The sequence below is a fragment of the Rhinopithecus bieti genome, unplaced genomic scaffold, assembly GCF_001698545.2.
Source record: "Rhinopithecus bieti isolate Rb0 unplaced genomic scaffold, ASM169854v2 scaffold_31173, whole genome shotgun sequence".
Classification (NCBI taxonomy): Eukaryota; Metazoa; Chordata; class Mammalia; order Primates; family Cercopithecidae; genus Rhinopithecus; species Rhinopithecus bieti.
In genome coordinates, this window is record NW_016813861.1 from 1,130,161 (window position 1) to 1,155,282 (window position 25,122).

The 25,122-nt window shown below is 41.7% G+C and overlaps 1 protein-coding gene across 1 annotated transcript in view; it reads left to right on the plus strand.

The window, feature by feature from the left end:
* Positions 1–15,789, plus strand: part of TXLNB (taxilin beta) — a 52,497-nt gene extending 36,708 nt beyond the window's left edge. Inside the window, exons 7-10 of the mRNA XM_017848987.1 lie at positions 338–412; positions 7,935–8,027; positions 11,126–11,221; positions 12,509–15,789. Of these exons, the coding sequence (XP_017704476.1) occupies positions 338–412; positions 7,935–8,027; positions 11,126–11,221; positions 12,509–13,297 (1,053 nt within the window). The 3' untranslated portion in view covers positions 13,298–15,789. The remainder of the gene's footprint in view (positions 1–337; positions 413–7,934; positions 8,028–11,125; positions 11,222–12,508) is intronic.
* Positions 15,790–25,122: the final 9,333 nt, after the last annotated feature.

Consider the following 25,122-nt stretch of genomic DNA (forward strand, 5'->3'; position numbering starts at 1 on the left):
AGTTGCTGGGACTGCGGGCATGCATCATCACCCCTGACTAATTTTTTTTTTTTTTTTTTTTTTAGTGACAGGGTCTCCGTATGTAGCCCAGGTGGGTCTCAAACTCCTGGCCTCCAGCAATCCTCCCAGCTCAGCCTCCCAAAGTGCTGGGATAACAGGCATGAGCCACCATGCTGGGCCTGGTTTTCTTTAGCTTTCTTAGATTCTTTACAGAGTTCCAAAAAATTACTTAAGGAGGTTAATGAGCAGATTATTAAGTTTTATAGACAAATTACAGCCAAATAGTAATCTAAAAGGTCAATCTGACCATCTTTCCACACACTTTCTCTTCTCATAGTTGCTGAACCAGGCGGCAGAGTGGAAGCTTCAGGCGAAAGTGCTGAAGGAGCAGGAGACAGTCCTACAGGCCCAGGTGAGGCCAAGGGGACGAGGCATGGGGGCGCTGTCCTCGCGGTCCCCAGATAAAAAGGCTGGGGCCAAAGGTGGGCAGCAGAGGTCCTCCTATGTGGCAGGGGATGGGGGGATGGGAGTTGGAAATGAAGAACAACTTCACATTTATTCGTATTTTAAGTAAAAATAAAAGCACAATATTATATCTATGAAAAAGAAATGTTCTGCACCAGCAACATCCGGTCAAAGGTTTGTTGACAGGCAATGGATGACAGTACAATGGTCAACAGAGTCAGCCAGTGTCCAGGTTCCCATCTAGCGCTTCTTATTTCTGCAATGTTTCCCCTCTCATTGCCCTGTTAAGGTAAGAAGAAAATGTAAACTGCTTAGATGCACCATCTATGACTGGCGATTCTTAAAATGTCCTCATGTTTTGATATTATTTATCATAAAAAGAAAATGAGGCCCAGGTGCAGTGGTTCATGCGTGTAATCCCAGGACTTTGGGAGGCCCAGGTGGGCAGATCACCTGAGGTCAGGAGTTCAAGACCAGCCTGGCCAACATGGTGAAACCCTGTCTCTATTAGAAAAAATACAAACATTAGTCGGGTGTGGTAGCATGTGCCTGTAATCCCAGCTACCCAGTAGGCTGAGGCAGGAGTATCACTGGAACTCAGGAGCCAGAGGCTGCAGTGAGCCGAGATCACGCCACTGCACTCCAGCCTGGGTGACAGAGCAAGACTCCGTCTCAATTAAAAAAAGAAAAAGAAAAGAAATGAGAAAAATAGTCACCATTCAAGTTTCTGTGCCATCAGAGGTTGGCCTTGTCAGTGATGAATGGATAGAAGTGGCAGGCAAGTCAGGAACCATTTTGATTTGGCTGCGTGGTAACTTTTATGTGCTTCTGTTAGACTCTGGGGGGTCCTATTTCAGATTCTAAAAAAAAAGGGGGACCATTCTGGACATTTATGCCCCAGCTGACTCTGGAAGAAAACCAGACCTACCCATCTTCCCCCTACCTTGGGGCTCTGCCCATCCTAAATAATGGTCCCTGTGGGTTCCAGGAGTACCGTCCTGCCACGGGCCACAGAAGGACTTCTGCTGCCCCGGGAAACACCCAAGTGCTAAAGGAACTGTAAGGTCACACGGAGAAATTCACTGAAGGCAAGGAAATCAGAAGCCTTCCAAGCTGGGCATCACTAATTTAAGATTTGTAAATGTTTATGTGCTGACAGCTGAGTACTTGTTCATCGTAAACACACACACACACACACACACACAAATGGTGTTCATTGTAAAAGAAAAAAGCAAATAAGAAATTTAAAATCACAGATTATACCACTACATAGACAAAATACAGGGAACATTTTCATATCTGGCCTTCTTAAAGCATATATCTGCAATGTGTATATAGCAAAGCAATAATAAATTATTTTCTCCAGTATGAACTATTCTCTGATAATAAAGAAGAATTGTTTTAATACACTAGGTGCATAGAGGTTAGAACCATAATGTGTCTGAATCAAAGAGCCCGGAGTTACAAACTCAAGGTCATCCTTAAGGCAGTCACGGAACTCATCGCATCATGGTGTAGGGTGGGTGGGTGGCTGCTGGCTGTCTAGCAGAAGGAAAGGGGGTGTGACCTCAAGGAATCAAGCCAAGGCCTCTAATTCTATCTGTGCCTCATTCACCACACAGAGCCTTGAGGGGAACAACAAATAATACTTGAAGCTGTGCACTGTTCACATCATCTGCTACATGCAATCTCTACTCCTCCAGGCAAAATGAAGACAATCAACTTGACCAGAGTAGATTATATTGTTAAACTGCGGGCGACAGAGTGATTCACTCAGCTGGCATCAGAATCAAGGCCTTTAATGACCTGTACAATACAAATACAAAGGTTTTGATCTAATTTCCCACCTATACTCCCTCAAACTTAAAAAACCATCAACCAGGGGTTCTAGATTTGCTGTTGTTCCTCATTCATCCCCGAGTCCAGGCACCAGGTCCCAGTCCTAGCTCTTTGAGAAGCTATGTGACCCTGTGCAACTCACCTAAACCTCTAAGGAACTGAATTTCCTTGTCTGCAAAATGAAAGTGCTATAATGAATCAATGACCCCAGTCTGGAGTCCTGCAACCCCTGAGAGGCCTATCACTTTTCAGCGTTTCCCAAACATCAGCACATAAGGTAGCAGCTCCTATCTAAAATGTAGTTGTTTCTGATATTACTTCACCTCTTGCTCAGCAACTGTGGATGGAAATTATGCCTATGTTTAAATTTTTAAAAGGAAAATCAGTTAATGCATATATAATATATGTAGTTGGTTTTCAAGTCATGCATGCAAAGCATTTTGCTCAGTGTCTGGCCCAAAATAAGCATAATTAATTCAACCAATATTTACTGAGCATCTGCTAAGTGCTAGGCATGGTTCTAGGTTTGGCGATATAATCATCAATAAGTGAGAGAAAAATCTCTGCTTGACTATTAATTAGTGTATGAACTAGTAGTAGTATTTCATAGGTAAGTATTCATATAAGGAAATATGAGACAACAGGAGACTTTTTTTTGAGATGGAGTCTCTCTCTGTCGCCCAGGCTGGAGTGCAGTGGTGTGATGTCGGCTCACTGCAAGCTCCGCCTCCTGGGTTCACACCATTCTCCTACCTCAGCCTCCCGAGTAGCTGGGACTACAGGTGCCCACCTCCATGTCCGGCTAATTTTCTGTGTTTTTAGTAGAGACAGGCTTTCACCGTGTTAGCCAGGATGATCTTGATCTCCTGACCTCATGATCCACACGCCTCGGCCTCCCAAAGTGCTGGATTACAGGCATGAGCCACCACACCCAGCCCAACAGGAGTCTTAAGTTGCAAAAAAGTTGAAGAACCACTGGAAAAGATGATCTCAAGATGCTATTCTGCTGTAGTTCATGAGCATAGAGAACTTCCAGAGCTGAAGAAGTGTGGCCCTAAGCTAAGTTGACCCCGCCTTCTTCTCCATTGCCCGCAGTGTTCCACAGTGCAGGCAAGCAGCCTCACTAATTGCAAGAACCCTCCTTTGTCTTTCTTTTTTGTCTTCAAGTTACCTTTGAAATTCCAGTAATTACTTAAGCCTCAAGAAGAAAATAGAGGTCCTGAATCCCTACATGTAATCGTGTTTAAACAAGCTCCTCATTAAAAGTATCAACATTATATTTTAAAACTTTTAAACTTTGAAAACAAACTCTATCACAGATTCTTCTGCGTAACACTCCAACATTTCCTTTGGTTTTACACTGTCTTTAAAGGGGTGGGAGTAGCAGGAGGCCAAGGTGAAGGCCCCATTTCTAAGGTCTGGGCAAGAGAATTATCAAGGACAGATTGTGTTATTTTCCTAGAGAAGTCACTTTTCAGTCACAAGACATCTGCTGGCCAATTGAGGGCAGGCTTCTCACTTAGGGAAGCGATGTCTGGCTTTCAATTATACAAGCCAAGGCAACAGAATAAATGTCAGAGACGATCAATGGGATACAATTGTCACTACAAATAGACTATTCATTGGATCAATAAGGATGAAGACAGTAGCAGATGTGGGAAGTCAGCAATATCTGATGTGGACACAAAATACTACCCAAGGGGAAAGATCAGTGGGTAAATTGTTAAAACATGTAATCAGAGTCTTTAAAGTCTGAAATCCTCCCCATACCTCTACAGGGTGAGAGGAGAGCACTGCTGCACCTGTTCTTGTCATGGGACTTACTCCCAAACCAAATCTCAGAGGTTCACCAAGATGATTCCCGAACACAGCTGTTTCCCATACTCTATAAATGTCTGTAATTAAAATTTAGTGCTCAGTGAAAAGACTGTGTTTATCAGTTGGCCCATTTAAAAGTGAAATATTGAGGCAATTTTTGTTGTTGTTCTAATCATAGAAGAGTTTGTTTCTATTTGTGCCTCTGGCAGGGGAAATCTGTGCATGACCTCTGGATGTCCTTCCCTGGCTCTCTGAAATACCAACGTGAGACTGGGAACATGACACATGAAACCAGACATGCATCATGTCAGCACGATAGTGAGAGGGAAGACGCTCCCAAACAAATATCCATTTAGTAAACAAGAAGTACAAATGTTTAGTAAGTAGGAGAGTGTTAGAGTTATCTGAGAAATCCATAGTTTTTGCCACCAGACAGAGAGGTCAAATAGGAAGAAAAGCAAATGTTAGACTGGTCACTGGAAGGAAGAAATGGGGAATTGTTGTTTAATGTCTATAAAGTTTCCATTTTGCAAGATGTTAAAAGTTCTGGAGATTGGTTACACCACGTTGGAAACATACTTAGCAATTCTGAACTATACACTTAAAAATGGTTAGGATGGTAACTTTTGTGTTATGTGTATTTTACTACAATTTATTTAATAGAAAACAAAAACTAAAACCGTAACTAGAAAAAGCACAGAAGAGCTGGTGATGAATCAAGATACTACTTCTCAGAACTCTGGGTGTGTCTGTCTTCTCCATGCTAATGAGCCAGCAACAAGAAAACATAAGAAACAGAAACAAAATCTGCCCAATTAGTACACCACAAAGAACATTCTGCCTTTTTCTTTTATAAAGCCGTCACTTTGAGACACGATGGAAAAATTTAACAGGTACACATGGAAAAGTAAGACATGAGGACAGCCTTACACAGTCAAGTGAAGACAATCGAACCTGAGAGTTTTTAATGTCTGTTAGCTCATGTTGAGGCTGAAGTCCTGGGAATGGTTGTTCTTGCTGATTCCAACAAGGCTGCATCTGTGAGAAGGACCAGACACGTGCTCACTCCTGCCCCGTCTGCTGCAGCCTGCAACTACAGGGCTGCAAGAGGGATCGGGAGGATCAGCTCAGGAGACCCCAGTGTCTGCCGTCTACGTAATTCTGCTAGAGTTACTGATAAGTTGGAGAAAGAATGGGGAGAAATTAAGGAAAAAATTTAACAAAAGAGGCTGGACTGAGAATACAAATGAAAAGATGTTGTGACAGAAGGTGACCAGGATCTGCTGGGGGTAGCTGTTCCCACCCTAGGCCAATGGATGATGTGCAGGGTAGGTAGCCAGTCCCCAAGAGCTAACCCTAGGGCACAGTGTCTCCGACTAAGAGGTTTGACCCATATGTGGTCCCTGAAATTAATTCTGGCCCACAGTGGATTCCAGCCAGTATTTTGAAAAAAAAAAAAAAAAAAAAAAAAAATGAAAACACAATTGAGCAGAATATGTCAGAGTGCATTGCACATGATTGGCTGGGTACAGTGGCTCATACCTGTAATCCAAACACTTTGGGAGGTTGAGGCAGGAGGATTGCTTGAGGCCAGGAGTGTGAGACCAGCCTAGGTAAAAAAAAAAAAAGCCAGGCATGGTGGCATGTGCCTGTAGTCATAGCTACCCTGGAGGCTGATGCAGGAGGGCCCCTTAAGCCCAGGAGGTTGAGGCTGCAGTGAGCTAGGATCACACAGTTGCACTCCAGCCTGGAGGACAGAATCAGACTGTCTCTTAAAAGAAAGAAAGAAAAAAACCCACAGTAAATATTGCCTTATGCACCATGCATGTGTGTGAGAGAGAGAGTCTGTGTGTAAAACCCTGGAGCCCCTTCTTGGCCACGGATTCCTTGATGCCCCTTTACTCTGTCTTCTTTAATCTGTGTGTCAAGGAATCATGAGAAACAAATTTGGGTTCTGTCACATACTCACAGTACTAATGAGACATTTCAAAATGATGATCAGCTGTCATTTGGCTTTTCTTTGGATAATCTATATTCTACAGAAATAATTTATGTTATCATTGCTGTCTACTGCAGTAAAATCTCTGCTACTCCAAATTATTGGGGAAAACCCATTCTAGATAAGCAATTTTCTGGGCTCTAGGGATTGTTTGACTCATACATACTCCCTCTCACACACCCCACCCCCCCAAGACTGGAAACTCTCCAATCTGCCAGCTTTCATTCAGGCTGCTTTCTGTCCTTTAAAAAAGACACTCACACTGATAACACTGGTCGATGCCTTCCTTCCAGCTGATAACCCAGCCTTCCTAGTCTATCCAGTGCAGCCAGGGCCCTTGTTTGTTGATGGATGCTGCAAGTCTGCTTCTTCATACAAAAAAAATGTGTTGTATGAACATGTTATACCCATTTGAGGACTTGGGACTATTCTGGACATTCAAGAGTACCAAAGATTCATTTGAAAATTGAGTCTTGACCAATCTGAATCATCCATACTAAATCCTCTCTCTTTCAAAACATGCTACCCTAATATTATTTTCAAAGACAAGATTTTATTATTTTATCACTGTCATTAACGATCAAGTATTTACACACTTTGATTCCCTGTGTTGCCCCATTTCCACCCCGAATGCAAGTGCTAGAATTAAGGACTTGGCAATACAAATGCTCCTCACCATGTCTCTATGGTGAGCTACACACTTGCCAAATGCTAACCCATACAATGCTTCTCTGCAAATTAGAAAAAGGCATCTATTTTTCAAGACTCATCACTTCCATCTGTTGAAAACTGATGCAATAAACTGATTTTGATTAAAAGGGACATTTAACTGCTATTGGCTGGAATGCCATATTCAGAAACATACAAAACTCTGATGTCTGAAACAGAAATGGCAACTGCCTAGAGTGGTGTACAACCTGCATCATGGTAATGGCCCTTGTCCGTGTCCAGCCCACATTTCCTTTATCACATCTTTTCATTTGTCTAATTTTTCCCTTCCTTCAAGACCAAGTTCCAGGTTCACCTTCTCCATAAACATGTGACTCACATGATCACCTGCCATGCTCACCTTCTTCGATCACCCACTGTCCTTAACTGACTTGACTTTGCAGCCATTGTCCCATAGTCAAGTTGTCTTTGAGATGGTCTTCCCATTAGAAGTGCAGGTCCCTCAAATGCAGATGCATGTGTTAAATACTTTTGTACATATAGTCCATGCACATAGTACTCAACATATGTTAATAAAAGTTTTAATATAATGATACCATATTTTCTTTTTTCATTTTTCTTTTCTTTTTTTTTTTTTTTTTTTTTTTTTTTTTTTTTTTTTTTTTTTTTTTTTTTTGAGATGGAGTTTCGCTCTTGTTGCCCAGGCTGGAGTGCAACGGCACGATCTCAGCTCACTGCAACCTCCACCTCCCGGGTTCAAGTGATTCTCCTGCCTCAGCATCCCAAGTAGCTGGGATTACAGGTGCCCACCACCACGCCCGGCTAATTTTGTATTTTAGTAGAGATGGGGTTTCACCGTGTTGGCCAGACTGGTCTCAAACTCTTGACCTCAGGTGATCCATCTGCCTTGGCCTCCCAAAGTGTTGGCATCACAGGCGTGAGCCACCGCGCCTGGGCTATGTTTTCATTTTTATTTTAAAGAAGCATTTCAATCATGCTCACTGACCTAGGTTAATCGTGTAGTAAATAAAATAACTAAACATATTACTAATCCTATATTGAGAATTCTTTTAAATAATGAACAATGACCTGTTGTTTTCTTCTGGAAGTATTCTGAAAGATCCACTCTTTCCTCTGTTTACAGCTCACTCTCTACTCAGGAAGGTTTGAAGAATTCCAGAGCACACTAACAAAAAGCAATGAAGTGTTTGCCACTTTCAAACAGGAAATGGACAAAGTGAGTATTGCTTATAGTATTGCTTATCACCAACAAAATACTGACATTTTCTATTTTGACAGGCAAATTTCCTTTGGTTTCCTTTTTCTCTCAGTAGGATATTTTGGTGCATTTCACGAAGTAATGAAATGTTTATAAGCAGGAATGAGGTTTGGGTTGTATTTTTTAATTGGTAAGTATCTAGTGAATTAATGTTAGCAGAAGTACAAAAATTCTAGGTTACATTTTCACTCTGAGAAAGAATAGTTCTTTTCTAACCCATGGATAACTAAAAAAAAAAACACACACACACACAGAGCTAGCAATTTAACATTATGTTGTATATACTAAAGTCAAAATATAACCTTTTAAGAATTAAAAAAAAAAAGAAAAAAATTTGGCCGGGCTCATGCCCGTAAAATTACAGGCTCATGCCTGTAATTCCAGCACTTTGGGAGGCCAAGGTGGGCGGATCACAAGGTCAGGAGTTTGAGACCAGCCTGGCCAAGATGGTGAACCCCGTCTCTACTAAAAACACAAAAATTAGCCGGGCATGGTGGCACGTGCCTGTAATCCCAGCTACTCAGGAGGGTGAGGCAGGAGAATCGCTTGAACCCGGGAGGCAGAGGTTGCAGTGAGCGAGATCGTGCCACTGCACTCCAGCCTAGGCAACAGAGCAAGACTCTGTCTCAAAAAAAAAAACAAAAAAAAAACCTTTATACAAATATACAAAAGAATGTTAGAATAGGAAATGCCATCTTACAAGAACCTTCTTAGAAGAAAACTCAACTTATATAATATGATATAACTGACAGAGCCTTGAATGAGAAGATGAAAGCCTGAATTGAATTCTCCAGTGGTGCTGGACAATTCACTTAACTTCCTGAATCTAATTTTTTTTCTTTTTTTGAGATGGAATTTTGCTTTTGTTGCCCAGGCTAGGGTGCAATGGCACGATCTCGGCTCACTGCAACCTCTGCCTCCCGGGTTCAAGCGATTCTCCTGCCTCAGCCTCCCAAGTAGCTGGGATTACAGGCATGCACGACCATGTCTGGTTAATTTATATTTTTAGTAAAGACGGGGTTTCACCATGTTGGTCAGGCTGGTCTCGAACACTTCACCTCATGTGATCCACCCACCGCGGCCTCTCAAAGTGCTGGAATTACAGGCATGAGCCACCACTCCTGGCCTCTAATTTTTTTTTTTTTTAATCTATGCAGATACTACTTTCCCCTGCCTAACTCACAAGATTGTGAAGTTAAATTAATGTATTTTGGAAGGGATTTAAACTTTTACAATTATTTTCAAATATAAGGTGCAAGTATTATTATTTAATGTAATGTTTAAAGCTTGTTCAGTGTCTTCCCAATACAAAATCAGCATCAGAACTGTGTTTCTGAACAGCGATTGCCATTAATGGTTTTAAAGTGTAGAAAACATCCTCTTAAAATATATTTTTAAAATACTATGATATATTTTACAATTAAATGAGTAACCTGAAGAAGATTGACACTTGTTAAATGTTACAGTTCTCCCACTGCAGAATAGAACTATCTATTTTCTTAAATTTTTTTTTTTTTTAATTCTAGCATTTTAAGATTGGTATAAATTAGAACAGAAAAAAATGTTTTTACTTCAAAATTATGTACTTTTAAGAGTGGAATAAATATTAAATCAGGAGTTCTTAATCTGGGGTTAGTAGTTGACCTGAGAACTCCCTAGAAATTAGCAAAAAAAGCTGCCCATATGCACATTTTTGTGAAGTGTGGTCCCACAGCTTTCACCACATTCTTAAAAAGATAGATGACCTTAAAGTTTACAAACAACTGGCTGGGCGCAGTGGCTCATGCCTGCAATCCCCACATTTTGGGAGGCCAAGGCTGGTGGATCACTTGAGGTCAGGAGTTCGAGACCACCTGGCCAACATGGTGAAACCCTGTTTCTACTGAAAATACAAAAAATTAGCCAGGTGTGGTGGCAGGCGCCTGTAATCCCAGCTACTCAGGAGGCGGAGGCAGGAGAATCGCTTGAACTCGGGAGGCAGAGTTTGCAGTGAGCCGAGATCGCACCACTACACTCTAGCCTGGCGCAGAGTAAAAAACAAACAACAACAAAACAAAACAGAAAAATAAGAAAACAACAAAAAAAGAAGTTTACAAACTACTAAATTAAAATATGATCAAAATTAAAAACCTAGCTTCTCTATAGAGCCAGGGGCTGACAATCTTGGGCCCAGCCTTTGGCCTCCATGGGTACCCAGCCTCAGGCAGCTTGGCACCATGCCACGAGTGCCCAGCTATGTTTCATCCAGGAAAGCTGCACCTGAATACATGCCTTGTTCTCCACTTCATCCAAGCAAAGAAGAGATCCTACAAACAAGAACGTGAGTAGCCTCAGGTTCAAAAAAGATGGGCTGCATTTTATTCACTTCTCACTTCCTCGCACCCAGCCCAGGGCCTGGTGACCACCACACATTCCATATGCTTCATTAAATGAAATAAAAGAATGGCAGCCCCACTCTCCTGTTAACTCACCTAAATATTACTCTACCTCTCTGAACTTTGGTTTCCACATTTATAAAATCGGGGCTGAAAATAGAACCTTCCTTGTGGGACTGTTGCAAGGATTTTTGTGAACTCTACCTCACTCTATAAATATAAAGACCCAGAAAATACAGAGGCTGCTTTTGTGCAGCTACTTCTCAGATGTGCCCAGATATTATCAACATTTTAATGGCTAAAAAGGCCATGCCAGCTTTCCCACTGTGATAGTCTTCTGTTCAATACCGTAAACATCCTAAATTACAGGCTTGTTCATGGGACTCCATAAAGATATTCTTCTTTTAAATGAAAGAAAAAGCAGTGACAAAACCATGTGCCCCCTAAGTCATTTCCCGTTTCCTGAATTGGCTCAGGTGCAAATAAGTTTGCTCACCACTGCCCTAGCTGGCTCAGAAATAAATCATGGCTCTGCTGCAATCTTCATTCTTGACATTGAACATTTGTTTGCTTTAGCAGCTGGTAACAAAAGGACTTCTCCTGGTCTCACATATGGAGCTAATAGCTTCCTTGATATATTAACTCTTCAAGATTAACACTCACACACTCTAATTTCTGTAGACAACTAAGAAAATGAAGAAGCTGGAAAAGGACACAGCCACATGGAAAGCCCGATTTGAGAACTGTAACAAAGCTCTGTTGGACATGATTGAAGAGGTGAGGAAGTTTCTCCCTTAGCTTTAATCCCCTCTGTCTAGTCAATATATTCATACTTATGATATAATTATAACCTGATAATAGTACAAATGGTTATGTTTGAAAAGGAGCTGAATTTTTGGTGGAGGGATGTGACATTTTAAATTGTAATAAATATAAAAAGAGCAAAGTTCATTTAGAATCAGGTCCAGACTCACAAAGAGCTTTGTGACCCTAAGTCACATCCTTACCTGTTGATTCAGTAGCTGTACCCAGGGCAGCTGTCCCCTTTAAGGGCTGTGAATTCCTTAAAGGTAGGATGAGTGTCTTACTTTACTTTGAATTTTCCCAGTGTCTGACACATAACAGGTGCTGAATAAATTAATCAGTTGATTTGAATACACTGCAAGAAGACACCAGCCCAAGCGTCCAGTGCATGTGCTATTTTCTAATATAAACAGATATAGAGAGATCTCTTTTTAATTCCTCCAATAGAAATTTAAGTACTGATCTCATGTCAGGCTCCAAGTAGATTTTGAGAGTCCAAAGGCAGAGATACATGGCCCCTGATCTGAGAAGTAGGGTTTACAGGTGAAGGTCTCTCCATGTATAACAAGTGGGAAAAAAGGGTCTCAAAGGGAAAGAGTAGCTAAGAGGTGGGGTAAAGGAGTGAGATAATTAGGAACATTTTCATGCACAAATACACAGACATTTCTCAAAGAAAAAATTGAACCATTTGAGCAGCCAGCATCATGAATTAGTATGTGGTGAATTTTTATGATTATAATTACTGTTCTAACAATTCTTCCCAAATTGTAACCAATTCCAAAGAGATATACTTATTACTCATCAACATAAATCAAATGGCTGCTGGGATTAGCACATAGTAGTTTATTCATAGAATAGATAAGGAAGGCATTGCTGAGACCTAAGTCCCAATCCATCTCATTTATCTTGCCACAAGTCTTGCTTCTACCTTCTAAGTCTCAGAAGCAGAAAATTCATCTACTCTAAGATTTGAGAGGCTATGGACCAAAGCAGAAGGAAGCCTGACTATCTTTCTTTCCCAGTGAACAGGCTATGGTGATTAAAAATCTACCAGTCTAGTACACAATGCCAAAAAAAAAAAAAAGGAAGTGATGTCCATAACCAAGCATCTCTTCAGCCCCTACTCTGTGGCCAGGTCCCAGAGCCTAGTAGACAAATTCTAGGAAAAATAGTTTTGCTTGTTTCCAGAGAGCATCCTGGACATTTTGGTATCATGTCATTTCGTCTGTGCATGTATGTGCGTGTGTTTTCACATCACAGAAAGCACTGAGAGCTAAAGAATATGAGTGCTTCGTGATGAAAATTGGGAGGCTAGAGAACCTCTGCCGTGCTTTACAAGAAGAGAGAAACGAACTCTACAAAAAAATCAGAGACACAAAAGTATCTGGAAAGGATGACCAAAGTCAGCACACCTCTGATGAAGAGCCAGAGTCAAACGTCTCTGTGGATCAAGAGATTGACGCAGAGGAGGTTAATAGTGTCCAAACTGCTGTGAAAAATCTGGCCACAGCCTTCATGATAATTCATCATCCACAGTCAACCCCGCATCAGTCCAAAGAAACCCAACCCAAAATCAGCAGTTCTCAGGAGAGCAGTGATGCCGCTCTCAAAGAGCCAGAGCAACCCCCTCTGATCCCTTCACGGGATTCAGAGAGTCCCCTGCTTCCCCTAACTCCTTGGGCTGAAGCCGAAGAAGGCAGTGAGGCTGAACCTCCTTCCAAGGCTAGTAACTCGCCTGCCGGGTTGGAAGCACAAACCCAATGCGAGGGTCTCCCTGTTGGAGCACAGGCTGATCAGCAGTCCTGGAAGCCAGAGGCAGAAGCTTCCGGTCAGGCCCCACAGGCTCCCACCGAGGCCTCGCTACCGGAGATGGAGGCAGATGTGCCTACTCCAGCATGCACAGTTGAAGAGCACGTTGCAGCCATGGTGCCTGCATGCGAGCCCAGTAGGCAGCCCCCACCAGCAGTAGCAGAGGAGCTGCCAGTAGGGGCCTCAGCTGGGCCTCAGCCGCCCAACCTGGCTGACACCAATCTGGAAGGTGTCGACTAAGCCTCGCCATGCCTTCAGAGGCTTCTTCCTGACTCTTTGCATCTTCAGCATCACAGATTGTTTTCCGAAAAAGGCATTAAGGGCTAGAGATGTCAAATGTAAGAGAATTAGGATCAAGTCGTTTTTTAATGTTATGCAGAACACATTCATTCAGGCTTTGCTATTTGTTGCCAATTTGTAACTGATTTGAAGGTTTTCTATTTAACACTGGTTGACAGTATAATTTTCCCAAAGGGCAACAAAACATCAGATAGCAAATTTATATTACCTTTCTGTTAAGATAATACTTAATTAAATTTGTTAATCACCAGTAAGATTTGATGTTTAAAGACTTCTACTGCAATATATAAATACTGAAAATGTGATGTTCTGCTTATCTGGATATATAGTTTAATAAGTTCCATAGTAATTTATGGATGTCCAGGTTACACTTAAACTATACATATACATAATATATACATATGTGTGTATGTACATGTATATATACACATATGTGTAGATGTGTGAATATGTGTGTTTATATACATATATACAGGTATATATTTTATATATGATTATATAAATGCATTATTACACATACATTTCTCTCACTAGAGCGTTTTTCTCAGTGCAGAATATTTAGATGCTAATCAAAAAATGATCTCTTACTTGCACTTGGGACTATGGTAGACTAATGCTCTATAAATCCGAAGTGAGTTTGGACCATAAGTATTTAGGCTATCATTATGTTGGGCAAAAATAAGTAACCCAGTGGTAGATAAATGAATTCAACCAGCCGAGCAAATGACAGAAAAGCAGTTAGACTGCAATCTGTGCAGACAGTATGGACAAAGATGGCCACAAGGGGCCCAAAACAGAAAAGAGAAACCCAAGCTCACCTCTTGGCAGCTGCTTCTCCTATACTTCTCAGTCCATTGCTTTGCCGCCCCCTCATGTGCCAGGGCGTCCCAATCCAGGCTTCCTGCAAGGGAAGGGTTGGAAGTGGGAAAGGGAGCTAGGGATTGAGGGGTTAAGGGACCTCACACTAAGACGGGGTTGTGCTTTGATCCCCTGCCTCTTGCACTACCAATGTCTCAAGACAGAATATTCATCTCTTGCTGTCAGACCCAGCCTATATTCTAAAAGCTTCTTCTGATCCTTCCTTCCCAATTTCTCCTTTGCAGTAGGAAATTACACCCAGCCCTCATCTCAATTAATGCTAAATAAACCTATTGTTTTTCCAAAACAGAAATCTACACTGGGTCTCAATTTATCAGTGATGAGGCTTACAAACCAACACGGTTTCTGCCATGAGGATTTCTCTTTAGACCAGAGGTACAAAACAAAAAACCAATGGATTTTAATCAAAATGATTTGAAATATAGGTGAGGATTCAAGAGAAGGCAAAAGCTAGAAACACTTGGGATTGTCAGCATGAGTATTATATTAACATTGCTTGATAAGAACCTCTAATGATACTGATATCACTGAACCTCTAATGATACAACATAAATTACCTAGGGTAAAGGATAGCTGCAACAATGAAACAGGAAAGAAGAAAGGGAGAGAGAGGAAAGGGAAGGAAGAAAGGAAGGAGGGAGAAGGGAAGAAAGAAACAATGTCTAACCCAACTGTATCTTAAAAGTTGAACTCAAGTAGAAAAATGATAGAAACAAAATTCTCTAGTACTCATCCAGGAAACCATTCTTCAATGTTGCATGTGGCTGTTTGCCAAGGCACACAAAGTGCTTGTAGGCAGCAACCATATGCTACAAGAATTGTAAACTGCATACAGTTTGTTTGAAGTAGACAGTGAGGATAATAACAAAGTTGCTAGGCAGGAAAAAAAAAATTAGGAAAAAAGCTTGTCACTATTTGAGAATCTGTATATTTTTAAAGGCTTAAAATATAACCACAGGGTATCCAGCCAAATTCAACATTATTGCAAGTCTTAGAGATTTAAACATTCATTTGATTCAAAGCTAAATATTCACCATAATCCAGGAGGGTCTCCTTCCCCACTACAGAGGCAGAACGTCCAAGAATGGAGTAAGATTAGTCACCGTAAAGTCTCAGTCTGAATGTTTAGCAAGAGAAACAGGCAGGAGAGGAACCCAAAGGCAGTAAATCAAATATTCTAAAACCCAAAGTTCATTATTTTCATCCAAAAGACTTTCACAGAAACACATTACTCACAGCCATGTATATCTTGGACAGAGTTTCAGATGGAATGACTTGCCTGAAATTTGTAAAGCTTAATATAGGTTTTGGGGGAATTATTTTAATATTCAAAGAATGTTTTATTATAGTCCTTTGTGTTAGAATTTAGCCTTACTAATTGTAACAATAACTCATAAAGTTCTAAATGCAGAAGGAATATCTGTTCTTTATCAAGTGTATGTAACTATTTTTTAGAAATGCCATCTACTTTCTAGAAACACTAAAGTTATTGTTTTCTAAATTAAATAACTATAATTTATATATCAATTAAAAAAGGTACTTCTCTTCCCAAATTCTCTAGTAGTCATTTTATTTTTTTAACTTTCACCTATTTTATTTTATTTTTATTTTTGTTACTTCTATGCTTCAACAATACCTAATGAAATTATGGTTTTATTCTGTAGTTAATTAAGTTTTTGGTCACTAAATAGAATTACGTGTAGCCAACACTTTGAAAACATTGGAGTGTGTGTGTGTGACAGGGAGAGAGAGAGAAAGGGAGGGAGAAATAACAAGGAGGCTACAATGAAAATCGCGGAGGCCAGGCACGGTGGCTCACACCTATAATCCCAGCACTTTGGAAACTAAGGTGGGAGGATCACTTGAGCCCGAGAGTTCAAGACCAGACTGGACAACATAGTAAAATTCCCAGCTCTACAAAAATTTTTTTAAAAAAATTAGCCAGACATAGTGGCACACACCTGTGGTCCCAGCTACTTGGGAAGCTGAGGCAGGAGGATAGCTCAAGCCTGGAAGGTAGGGGCTGTGGTGAGCCATGATCATGCCACTGTACTCCAGCCTGGGTGAAAGAGTGAGACCCTGTCTCAAAAAAAGAAAAAATGTCACTGAGGCCTGCAAGAGAGAAGCACTGGAAACGGAGTGCCCGGGGCTAATAAGAAAACAAAACCCGGACTCCTCTGCCTGGCCCTGCAGTGCTGGTGGACAGTTCTCACCCGGCTGATATGCTTCTCAGTACCAACCTCCCATGAGACCACGTTCCCACAGGCTTTTCTGCCGTGTGTCCTCCTGGAGGAAGAGAGGAAGCATAGAAGGTGTCGGTGCCCTTTTCCTCTCTCTAGCCCTCCTGACTGCTCCAAGAATTTCATCGAACAAGACTCAAAGAGACCCAGCTGCTCTGCCTTTTGATTCTTCTCTCACTGACCTGGGAGGGGCTTCTCAAACACCACATTTCCTAGCATGCTGTGAGAAGAGGATTGTGAGCTAGGAAGGGAGAAAAGGTAAGACCTGCCCGTAAGGCTGATTTTGCTCCTTTTGGCCTGATATTGACTTACACTTTTTACATACCCTCTTTTTGGGGATTATAAAAGTAACATGTGTTCATTGTAAAACTGATGCTGCTTTTCAGTAAGACCAACAAGAAACAGGAGAGGGAGATGGTTTCAGGACAATTTTCCCAGCCGGTTCTCCTCTAACCAGTAGTTAAATCCAGTATTTGGGAAAGTAAAATTATTTATTTATTTATTTATTTGAGACGGAGTCTCGCTCTGTCCCCCAGGCTGGAGTGCAGTGGCGCGGTCTCGGCTCACTGCAAGCTCTGCCTCCCGGGTTCTCGCCATTCTCCTGCCTCAACCTCCCGAGTAGCTGGGACTACAGGTGCCCGCCACCACGCCCGGCTAATTTTTTGGGTTTTTAGTAGAGACAGGGTTTCACCGTGTTAGCCAGGATGGTCTCTATCTCCTGACCTTGTGATCCACCCGCCTCGGCCTCCTAAAGTGCTGGGATTACAGGCGTGAGCCACCATGCCCAACCAAGTAAAATAATTTAAAATGTAAAGCATTTGCTAATGGAAGATGTGAAATGAAAATAAGGACTCTGGCCTCCGAAGTTCATTCTCATCATAAACTGGCGAGGAGGGTTTCACAGGCAAGTGGGGCATAAGGGTTCAATTTTCATAAGGTTTAAATAATTTCCATTTCTGTATTTTAGAACTTGAAAATTAAGGTTCTACATGAAAGCATTCTGTTGGAACAGAAGCTTTCATGTGATAATAATGATTTTTCTCAGCCCTATTAAGTTGTATCCTCAATACTGAAGTTAAGTCTCTTTGGTGGTATCTCTTGATAAAAGTTCTACAAATGCTAGCTTCTGTCACATGTGCATGTGAATGCAAACACACATACATATACATTAATACAGAGGTATAAAATTTGACCTAAGTTTATTTCTGGTCCCATAGATGAGTATTTACGCCAATATTTTCTTTTCTTTCTTTTTTCTTTTTTTTTTTTTTTTTTTTTTTTCTTTTGAGACTGAGTCTCACTCTATTGCCCAGGCTGGAGTGCACTGCAGAGGTTGCAGTGAGGTGCGATCTCGACTCACTGCAACCTCCACCTCCCAGGTTTAAGCAATTATCATGCTTCAGCCTCCTAAGTAGCTAGGATTACAGGCACCTGCCACCACGCCCAGCTAACGTTTGTATTTTTAGTAGAGACGGGGTTTCACCATGTTGGCCAGACTGGTCTCAAACTCCTGACCTCAAGTGATCTGTCCACCTCGGCCTCCCAAAGTGCTGGGATTGCAGGCATGAGCCACCATGCCCGGGCTTACACCAGTACTTTCAAAGGACACTTAGTATTATCTTTCCTGAAAGAACAAACTATAAAAAAGAATCGTTTCCTGTGTGAATAAGGATATTTGGTAGAAACATTTAACTAGCAAAATAAACCTAGAAATTCATTGATCTATGGCACAAAAATTATTCACAGAAGCTACTTCACCTTGCCAGGAGATAAAAAAAAAGGATAAATTATTTCAACAGCACAATCAAGCTCGGCTAAACCCAAATGCAAGTCCTTCTTCCTGCTGGATTTCAGAGCCCGAGATTTCTATTCATGCCAACATCTATTCCACTTTGACTTTTTTTTTAAGTGATATAATGTTCAATTACCTCATATCGTAACTAAAACATACCGACGTGTAAAACTCATTATTTCAGAACTGACAGTCAGTTGATGACATTTTATGTCAAATAACACAAAAACTGCTTGCTAGAAGCCAAGCAAGAAGACATTATGTTACAAGGGGAAAAAAGGAAATATTTTCAATCTGATAGCTATTGTATCTATTATATATGTATATATGTGTTATAGGTAAAATATCTAGAATAGACACATCATTACATCATTTTTTTTTTTTTTTGGACGGAGTCTCTCGCTCTGTCTAAAGGTGCTGGAGTGCAGCAGCTTGATCTTGACTCACTGTAACCTCCGCCTCCCACGTTCAAGCGATTCTCCTGCCTCAGCCTCCGGAGCAGCTGGAACTACAGGCATGCGCCACCACACCCAGCTAATTTTTTGTATCTTTAGTAGAGACAGAGTTTCACCATGTTAGCCAGGATGGTCTCGATCTCCTGACCTCCTGATCCACCTGCCTCAGCCTCCAAAAGTGCTGGGATTACAGGTGTGAGCCACCATACCTGGCCAATACATTACATATTTTCAAAAACATGTGAAAGAGTTCAAATCTATAAGCCATTATATACAGTGTAAGACCTTAAGTTAAGATATGACATGTAAGATAAAACCGTAGGACTATTAAGAACAATGAAAGGAAGATGGACATAAACTAGTGAGCCCTTTTGGGGAAGCAGAATAGCAATAAAGTCCAACCCATGATGACCTTAATACACTTTAACACCACAGCTCCAACCTGGGGAATTTTTACAAACAGGGTTTGTAGGGTTGCTGCCTTGTTTTCTGATTTGTGTTTCTTTTGGAATAATAAAAGTGGTCAGGCACAGTGGCTCAGGACTGTAATCCCAGGACCTTGGGAGGCCAAGACGGGTGGATCAGGAGGATCACTTGAGCTCAGCAGTTGTAGATTAGCCCGGGCAACAAGGCGAAATCCCACCTCTACAAAAATTACAAAATTAGCCAGGTGTGATGGCAGGCACCTGTGATCCCAGCAACTTGAGAGGCTGAGGCAGGAGGATCACTTAAGCCTGTGTATTAGGTCTATTTTCACACTGCTATGAAGAAGTACTCGAGACTGAGTAATTTATAAAGGAAAGAGGCTCGACTCACCATTCTGCATGGCTTGGGAGGCCTCAGGAAACTTACAATCATGGCAGAAGGCAAAGGAGAAGCAGGTGCCTTCTTCACAGGGCAGCAGGATGCAGTGAGTGCAAGCAGGGGAAATGCAGATGCTTATAAAACCGTCAGATCTTGTGAGAACTCACTTACTATTGAAATGGGAAAAGTGCCCTTATCCCCATCGCAGGGCATGTGATGGGGGCGTGGCTTGCTTCTTTGGTGCCCTACTGATCATACCCCTAGGGGAGCATGCAGAAGGGCAGGTCGTGGAGAGCGCTGACCCCACGGCAGCATCTAGGGTTGAGTGTTTACAGCTCTGGAAGCCCCAGTGGGCGTGTGTTACAGTGCACTCTTTCAGTTTAGCCATCTGCAGGTGGCTTGCATTAATCAGCTCAATTAGACTCTCTGCCTTATCACAAGGACAGAGGGCTTTCTGTCTCTCGGGTTCTTACCTTAGTATACCAGAAAAATTGGATCATATGAGGGCTTAGAGAATAGTGCAAAGTTTTACTGAGTGGAGGTAGCTCTCAGTAAGGTGAATGGAGAGGCCAGAAGGGGGAAGAAGTGGGAAGGTGGTCTTCCCCTGGAGTCAGGCTGCCCAGCATCCAGACTCTTCTCTGACCATTCCCGGCCAAATTCCACATTGTTCCACCGTTGATGGCCTACCAGCATTTGCTGGTGCCTGTTGGTGTGCTCTTCTGCTCCTCTGCTCTTCTCGACATCCAGCTGCCTGTGTGTTCTTCCACCGATGTGTCCCTCTTGACATCCAGCCACTGTGCCTGCTAGGGTGTCAAAGTTTTTATAGGCACAGGATGGGGGGCATGGCAGGCCCAGGTGGTCTTGGAAAATGCAACATTTTGGTGTGAAAACAGGAGTGCCTGTCCTCGCCTAGGTCCCTGGACACAGGCCCAAGGGAATATACCCATTCCAAATGGGAAAAATGGGCCAAAACAAAGGGGCTACAGGCCCCACGCAAGTCTGAAATCCAACTAGGTAGTCATTAAACCTTAAAGTTCCCTAATGATCTCCTTTGACTCCATGTCTCACATCCAGGTTATGCCGATGCTACAAGTGGGCTCCCATAGCCTTGGACAGCTCCACTCGTGGCTTTGCAGGGTGCAGTGTCCTTCCTGGCTGCTTTCACTGGCTAGCATTGAGTGCCTGTGGTGTTTCCAGGCACATGGTGCAAGCTGTTGGTGGATCTACCATTCTGGAGTCTGGAGGACAGTGACCCTCTTCTCACAGTTCCACTAGCCAGTGTCTCAGTGGGGACTCTGTGTGGGGGCTCTGACCCCACATTTCTCTTCTGTACTGCCCTAGTGGAGGTTCTCCATGACAACTCTGCCCCTGCAGCAAATTTCTGCCTGGAAATCCTTTGAAATCTTGGCAGAGGTTCCCAGACCTCAATTCTTGACTTCTGTGCACCCACAGACCCAATACCATGTGGAAGCCACCAAGACTTGGGGCTTGCACCCTCTGAAGCAATGGCCTGAGCTGTACCTTGACCCCTTTTAGCCACTGCTGGAGCTGGAGCAGCTGGGATGCAGGGCACCGTGTCCTGAGGTTGCACAGAGCAGTGGGACCCTGGGCCTGGCCCACAAAACGATTTTTTCTCCTAGGCCTCCAGGCCTGTGATAAGAGGTGCTGCTGTGAAGGTCTCAGACATGCCCTGGAGACATTTTCCCTATTGTCTTGGTGATTAACATTCAGCTCCTCGTTACTTATGCAAATTTCTGCAAAGTAGGCTTGACTTTCTCCCCAGAAAATGGATTTTTATTTTCTTTGACATTGTCTGGCTGCAAATTTTCTAAACTTTTATGCTCTGCTTCCTCTTGAATGCTTTACCCCTTAGAAATTTCTTCCACTAGATACCCTAAATCCTCTCTCTCAAGTTCATAGTTCCACAGGTCTCTAGGGCAGGGGCAAAATGCTGCCAGTCTCTTTGCTAAAGCATAGCAAGAGTGACATTTACTCTATTTCCCAAAAAGTTCCTCATGACCATCTGAGGTCACCTCAGCCTGGACTTCATTGTCCATATCACTATCAGAATTTTGGTCAAAGCCATTCAACAAGTCTCTAGGAAGTTCCAAACTTTCCCACATCTTCCGAGCCTCCAAACTGTTCCAACCTCTTCCTGTTACCCAGTTCCAAAGTCACTTCCACATTTTTGTGTATCCTTATAGCAGCACCCCACTATCTTGGTACCAATTTACTGTATTAGTTAATTCTCATACTGCTATAAAGAAATACCTGAGACTGGGTAATTTATAAAGGAAAGAGGTTTAATTGACTCATAGTTCTGCATGGCTGGGGAGGCCTCAGGAAACTTACAGTCATGGCAGAAGGTGAAGAAGAAGCAGGTACCTTCTTCACAGGGTGGCAGGACAGAGTGAGTGAGTGCAACCAAAGCAAACACCAGACACTTATAAAACCATCAGATCTCATGAGACTCACTAAGTCCAGGAGGTCGAGGCTGCAATGAGCCATGTTCCTGCCACTGTACTCTAGCCTGGGTGACAGTGAGATACTGTCTCAAAAATACATATATATATATATACTCACACACATATATATGTATATATGTATACATATGTATGCATATATATACACACACATATTTATGCTTTGTAACATTGTAGAGGATGCTAATAGGGAGGTCCAGACAGGCAACTAACCCGAGCACTTGAATTTCACTGAAGATACAATCTTGAGTATAAATTTGTCCAGACCTTATCTTGTCTCAGAGATAGAACTGCATACATTTGGGTGGAACCAATCAGGTTGATATTATATATATTACATATAATACATTATATATAACATAAAAAATATATAATATANCATTCTCTTCTCTTATAAAATAATAAAATTACATAATAAACATTCAGAAAATAGAGAAAACTTACTCATAATTATATCACTGTAATGTAACCACTGTCAGCATCCAGTATATAAAATAGTATATTTTAAATTATTTGAATGTGTTTTTAAGTTTAACATTATGTTAGTTTGGCTTTTAGGGAGGGCACAGTAGTACAGGTGAGAATTATAGCTACTAGTAGGTACCAGATTTGAGTGTTTACACTGTGTAGTACAATTTTATATATTTCACTTTATCATGAAAACATAGAAGCATATTACATTATTTATAGAATAAACATGACCATGTAAATACAAATACCCAGCATTCATACATGTTGTTACAAAGCTTTGCCACACATTGTACTTAAACATTTCAACACACATATACAGGTTTCCTCATAAACCTCCTGGACATGGGGCAGAGCAAGATATTTAAACTCAACACAGCTCAAAAAATACATAAGAGACCAACTCAGGAAAAATATAAATGTGGCAAATAACAAAACAAGAGAAAAAGTCAAACTGTTTATGAAGTGACAGGAAAGATATGATAATACCATAAATCATAGCACTGGCTAAAGGTCAAGGTTCTAAAATAAATTCAAACATTTCAAAATTGGTGAGACAGTTAGTGGTTTTGTTGCTCTAGGGAAATGATGGTCACCAGCATTAGCTGTTTCATACCTGTTAAGAAGAGCAAGGATAAAAACTGTCATGAACCTGAGAGTGCTCTAATATAGCTACCAGGAAGATGTAACAAGCCATAGAGTATTCAGAAATCCCATATACTAAGAAAATGTCAAAGTCAGAGTTCAAATTTATAGAACTAGTACAACAGGACTACTTTAATCATATCTAAAGTCATGAGATTAAATATATATTAGATGAGAGTACTACAAGTATAATATGGTTTGGCTCTGTGTCCCCACCCAAATTTCATCTTGAATTGTAATCCCCATAACCCCCAGTGTTGAGGGAGGGACCTGGTTGAATGTGATTAAATCATGGGGGCAGTCTCTCCCATGCTGTTCTCATGATAGTGAGTGAGTTCTTATGAGATCTCATGGTTTTATAAGTGTTTGACAGCTCCTCCTTCATACATGCTGTCTCTGGCCTGCTGCCATGTAAGATGTGTCTGCTTCCCCTTCTGCCATGATTGTAAGTTTCCTGAGGCCTCCCCATGTCCAGTCCTAGCCATGTGGAACTGTGAGTCCATTAAACCTCTTTCCTTTATAAATTACTTAGTCTTGGGCAGTTCTTTAGAGCAGTGTGAGAACAGATGAATACACAGTGTGATACCATAGGCCAGATTTATTAGAATGTAGTAAATGCTCTATGCAAACCAGTATAATTCCTCACAGTCAGACTATTGTGATGCTCTGAGTAAAGAAATTCATGTTCAATTCATTTGTCTTCTTAACATTCTTATCAACAAGTTATTCCTGGAATAAAATTGTCCAAGTTTAATCAAGGATAGTACTCATCCAGGAACCAGCCTATTGAATGCTTAGTCCCTGCTCTGCTGCCAACTAGCTGGGTGACTTTGGAGAAATTGCTTAACATCTCTGGGCCTCAGTTCACTCACCTATAAAATGAGAACCTCAGACTAGAGATTCCCTACTAAATACATAAGGATTTTGGTGTCTCCAATTAAAATCTCAAGAGACTATGAAGTTTCCCCACCTCCAGGGAGGGTTTTATTCTATGAGACCTGCACATCATTTGGGTTGTTTCTGTTAAGTCAGGAAAGAAAAAGGAGACAAGAAATTACTCATATAATTTCTTTTAAGTTTAAAAATTAAATAGGGAAGGATGAAGGATTTATTCAACGTATATTGAGGGCCTTCTCTGCATGAGGTTCTGTGCTAGCCCCTGGAATGACAGTCATTACAAGGCTAAGCGAGGGGTTTCAGGACCACCCAAACCTTGACCCTGTCTGCTCCAGATCAGAGCATCTTGTTGCGTGACTCAGGCCTGAGGACTCCCTCCACTTCCAGTGCTAGGAACTCGGCACCATGGGAAGGGCCTGGAAGAGACTCTGGGCTGTCTCATTCACCCCAAAATGTTCAGCAACTGAAAAACAAGAAGGAACCCCCTGAAAGCATGTTTATGACAAACGATACCCAGATCTCCAAGTAGAGACTGTAGATTCTTGCTAGAGAATCAGGGTTTTATGAAATGTGTGTGTGGTTATTTGTGTGTTCATGTAGTTATGTGTCAGTGTGTACTTGTGTGTGAGGGTATGTATGAGTATTTGTGTGTAAAACATGCCAGCGTGTGTAATTTTCTGGGAGTGCATTGTATGTATGTAGTTCTGTATGAATGCTTGTAGCTGCATGTGACTGTATTTATGCATAATAAAAGTAATGGAGCCTATCTAAGGGTGATGGTTATATGCAAGTTTACAATGTTTATGTGTTGGGGCTGGGAACTGAAAAGCGGAAACACTGCAGATGTAATTTGAGTCATGTGGCTAACTACTTTTTCATAGGATCACATCTTGCTGCAGACTTTTGCTTGCTCAACTAATCCTCTTTTGCTTACAGTGTCACAAGGCTCACTTTTTTTGGCTTCTGAACAAACAGGCAGGTGTGTGAGGCTGCAAGTATAGTGTCAGCTATTCATGAAATAATTGCATGCATTACCAGCCCAATGTGACAGTCAACATGGACTCACAATTCCATCCCCAGGCAAGGCAAGGAGTATGTCTTG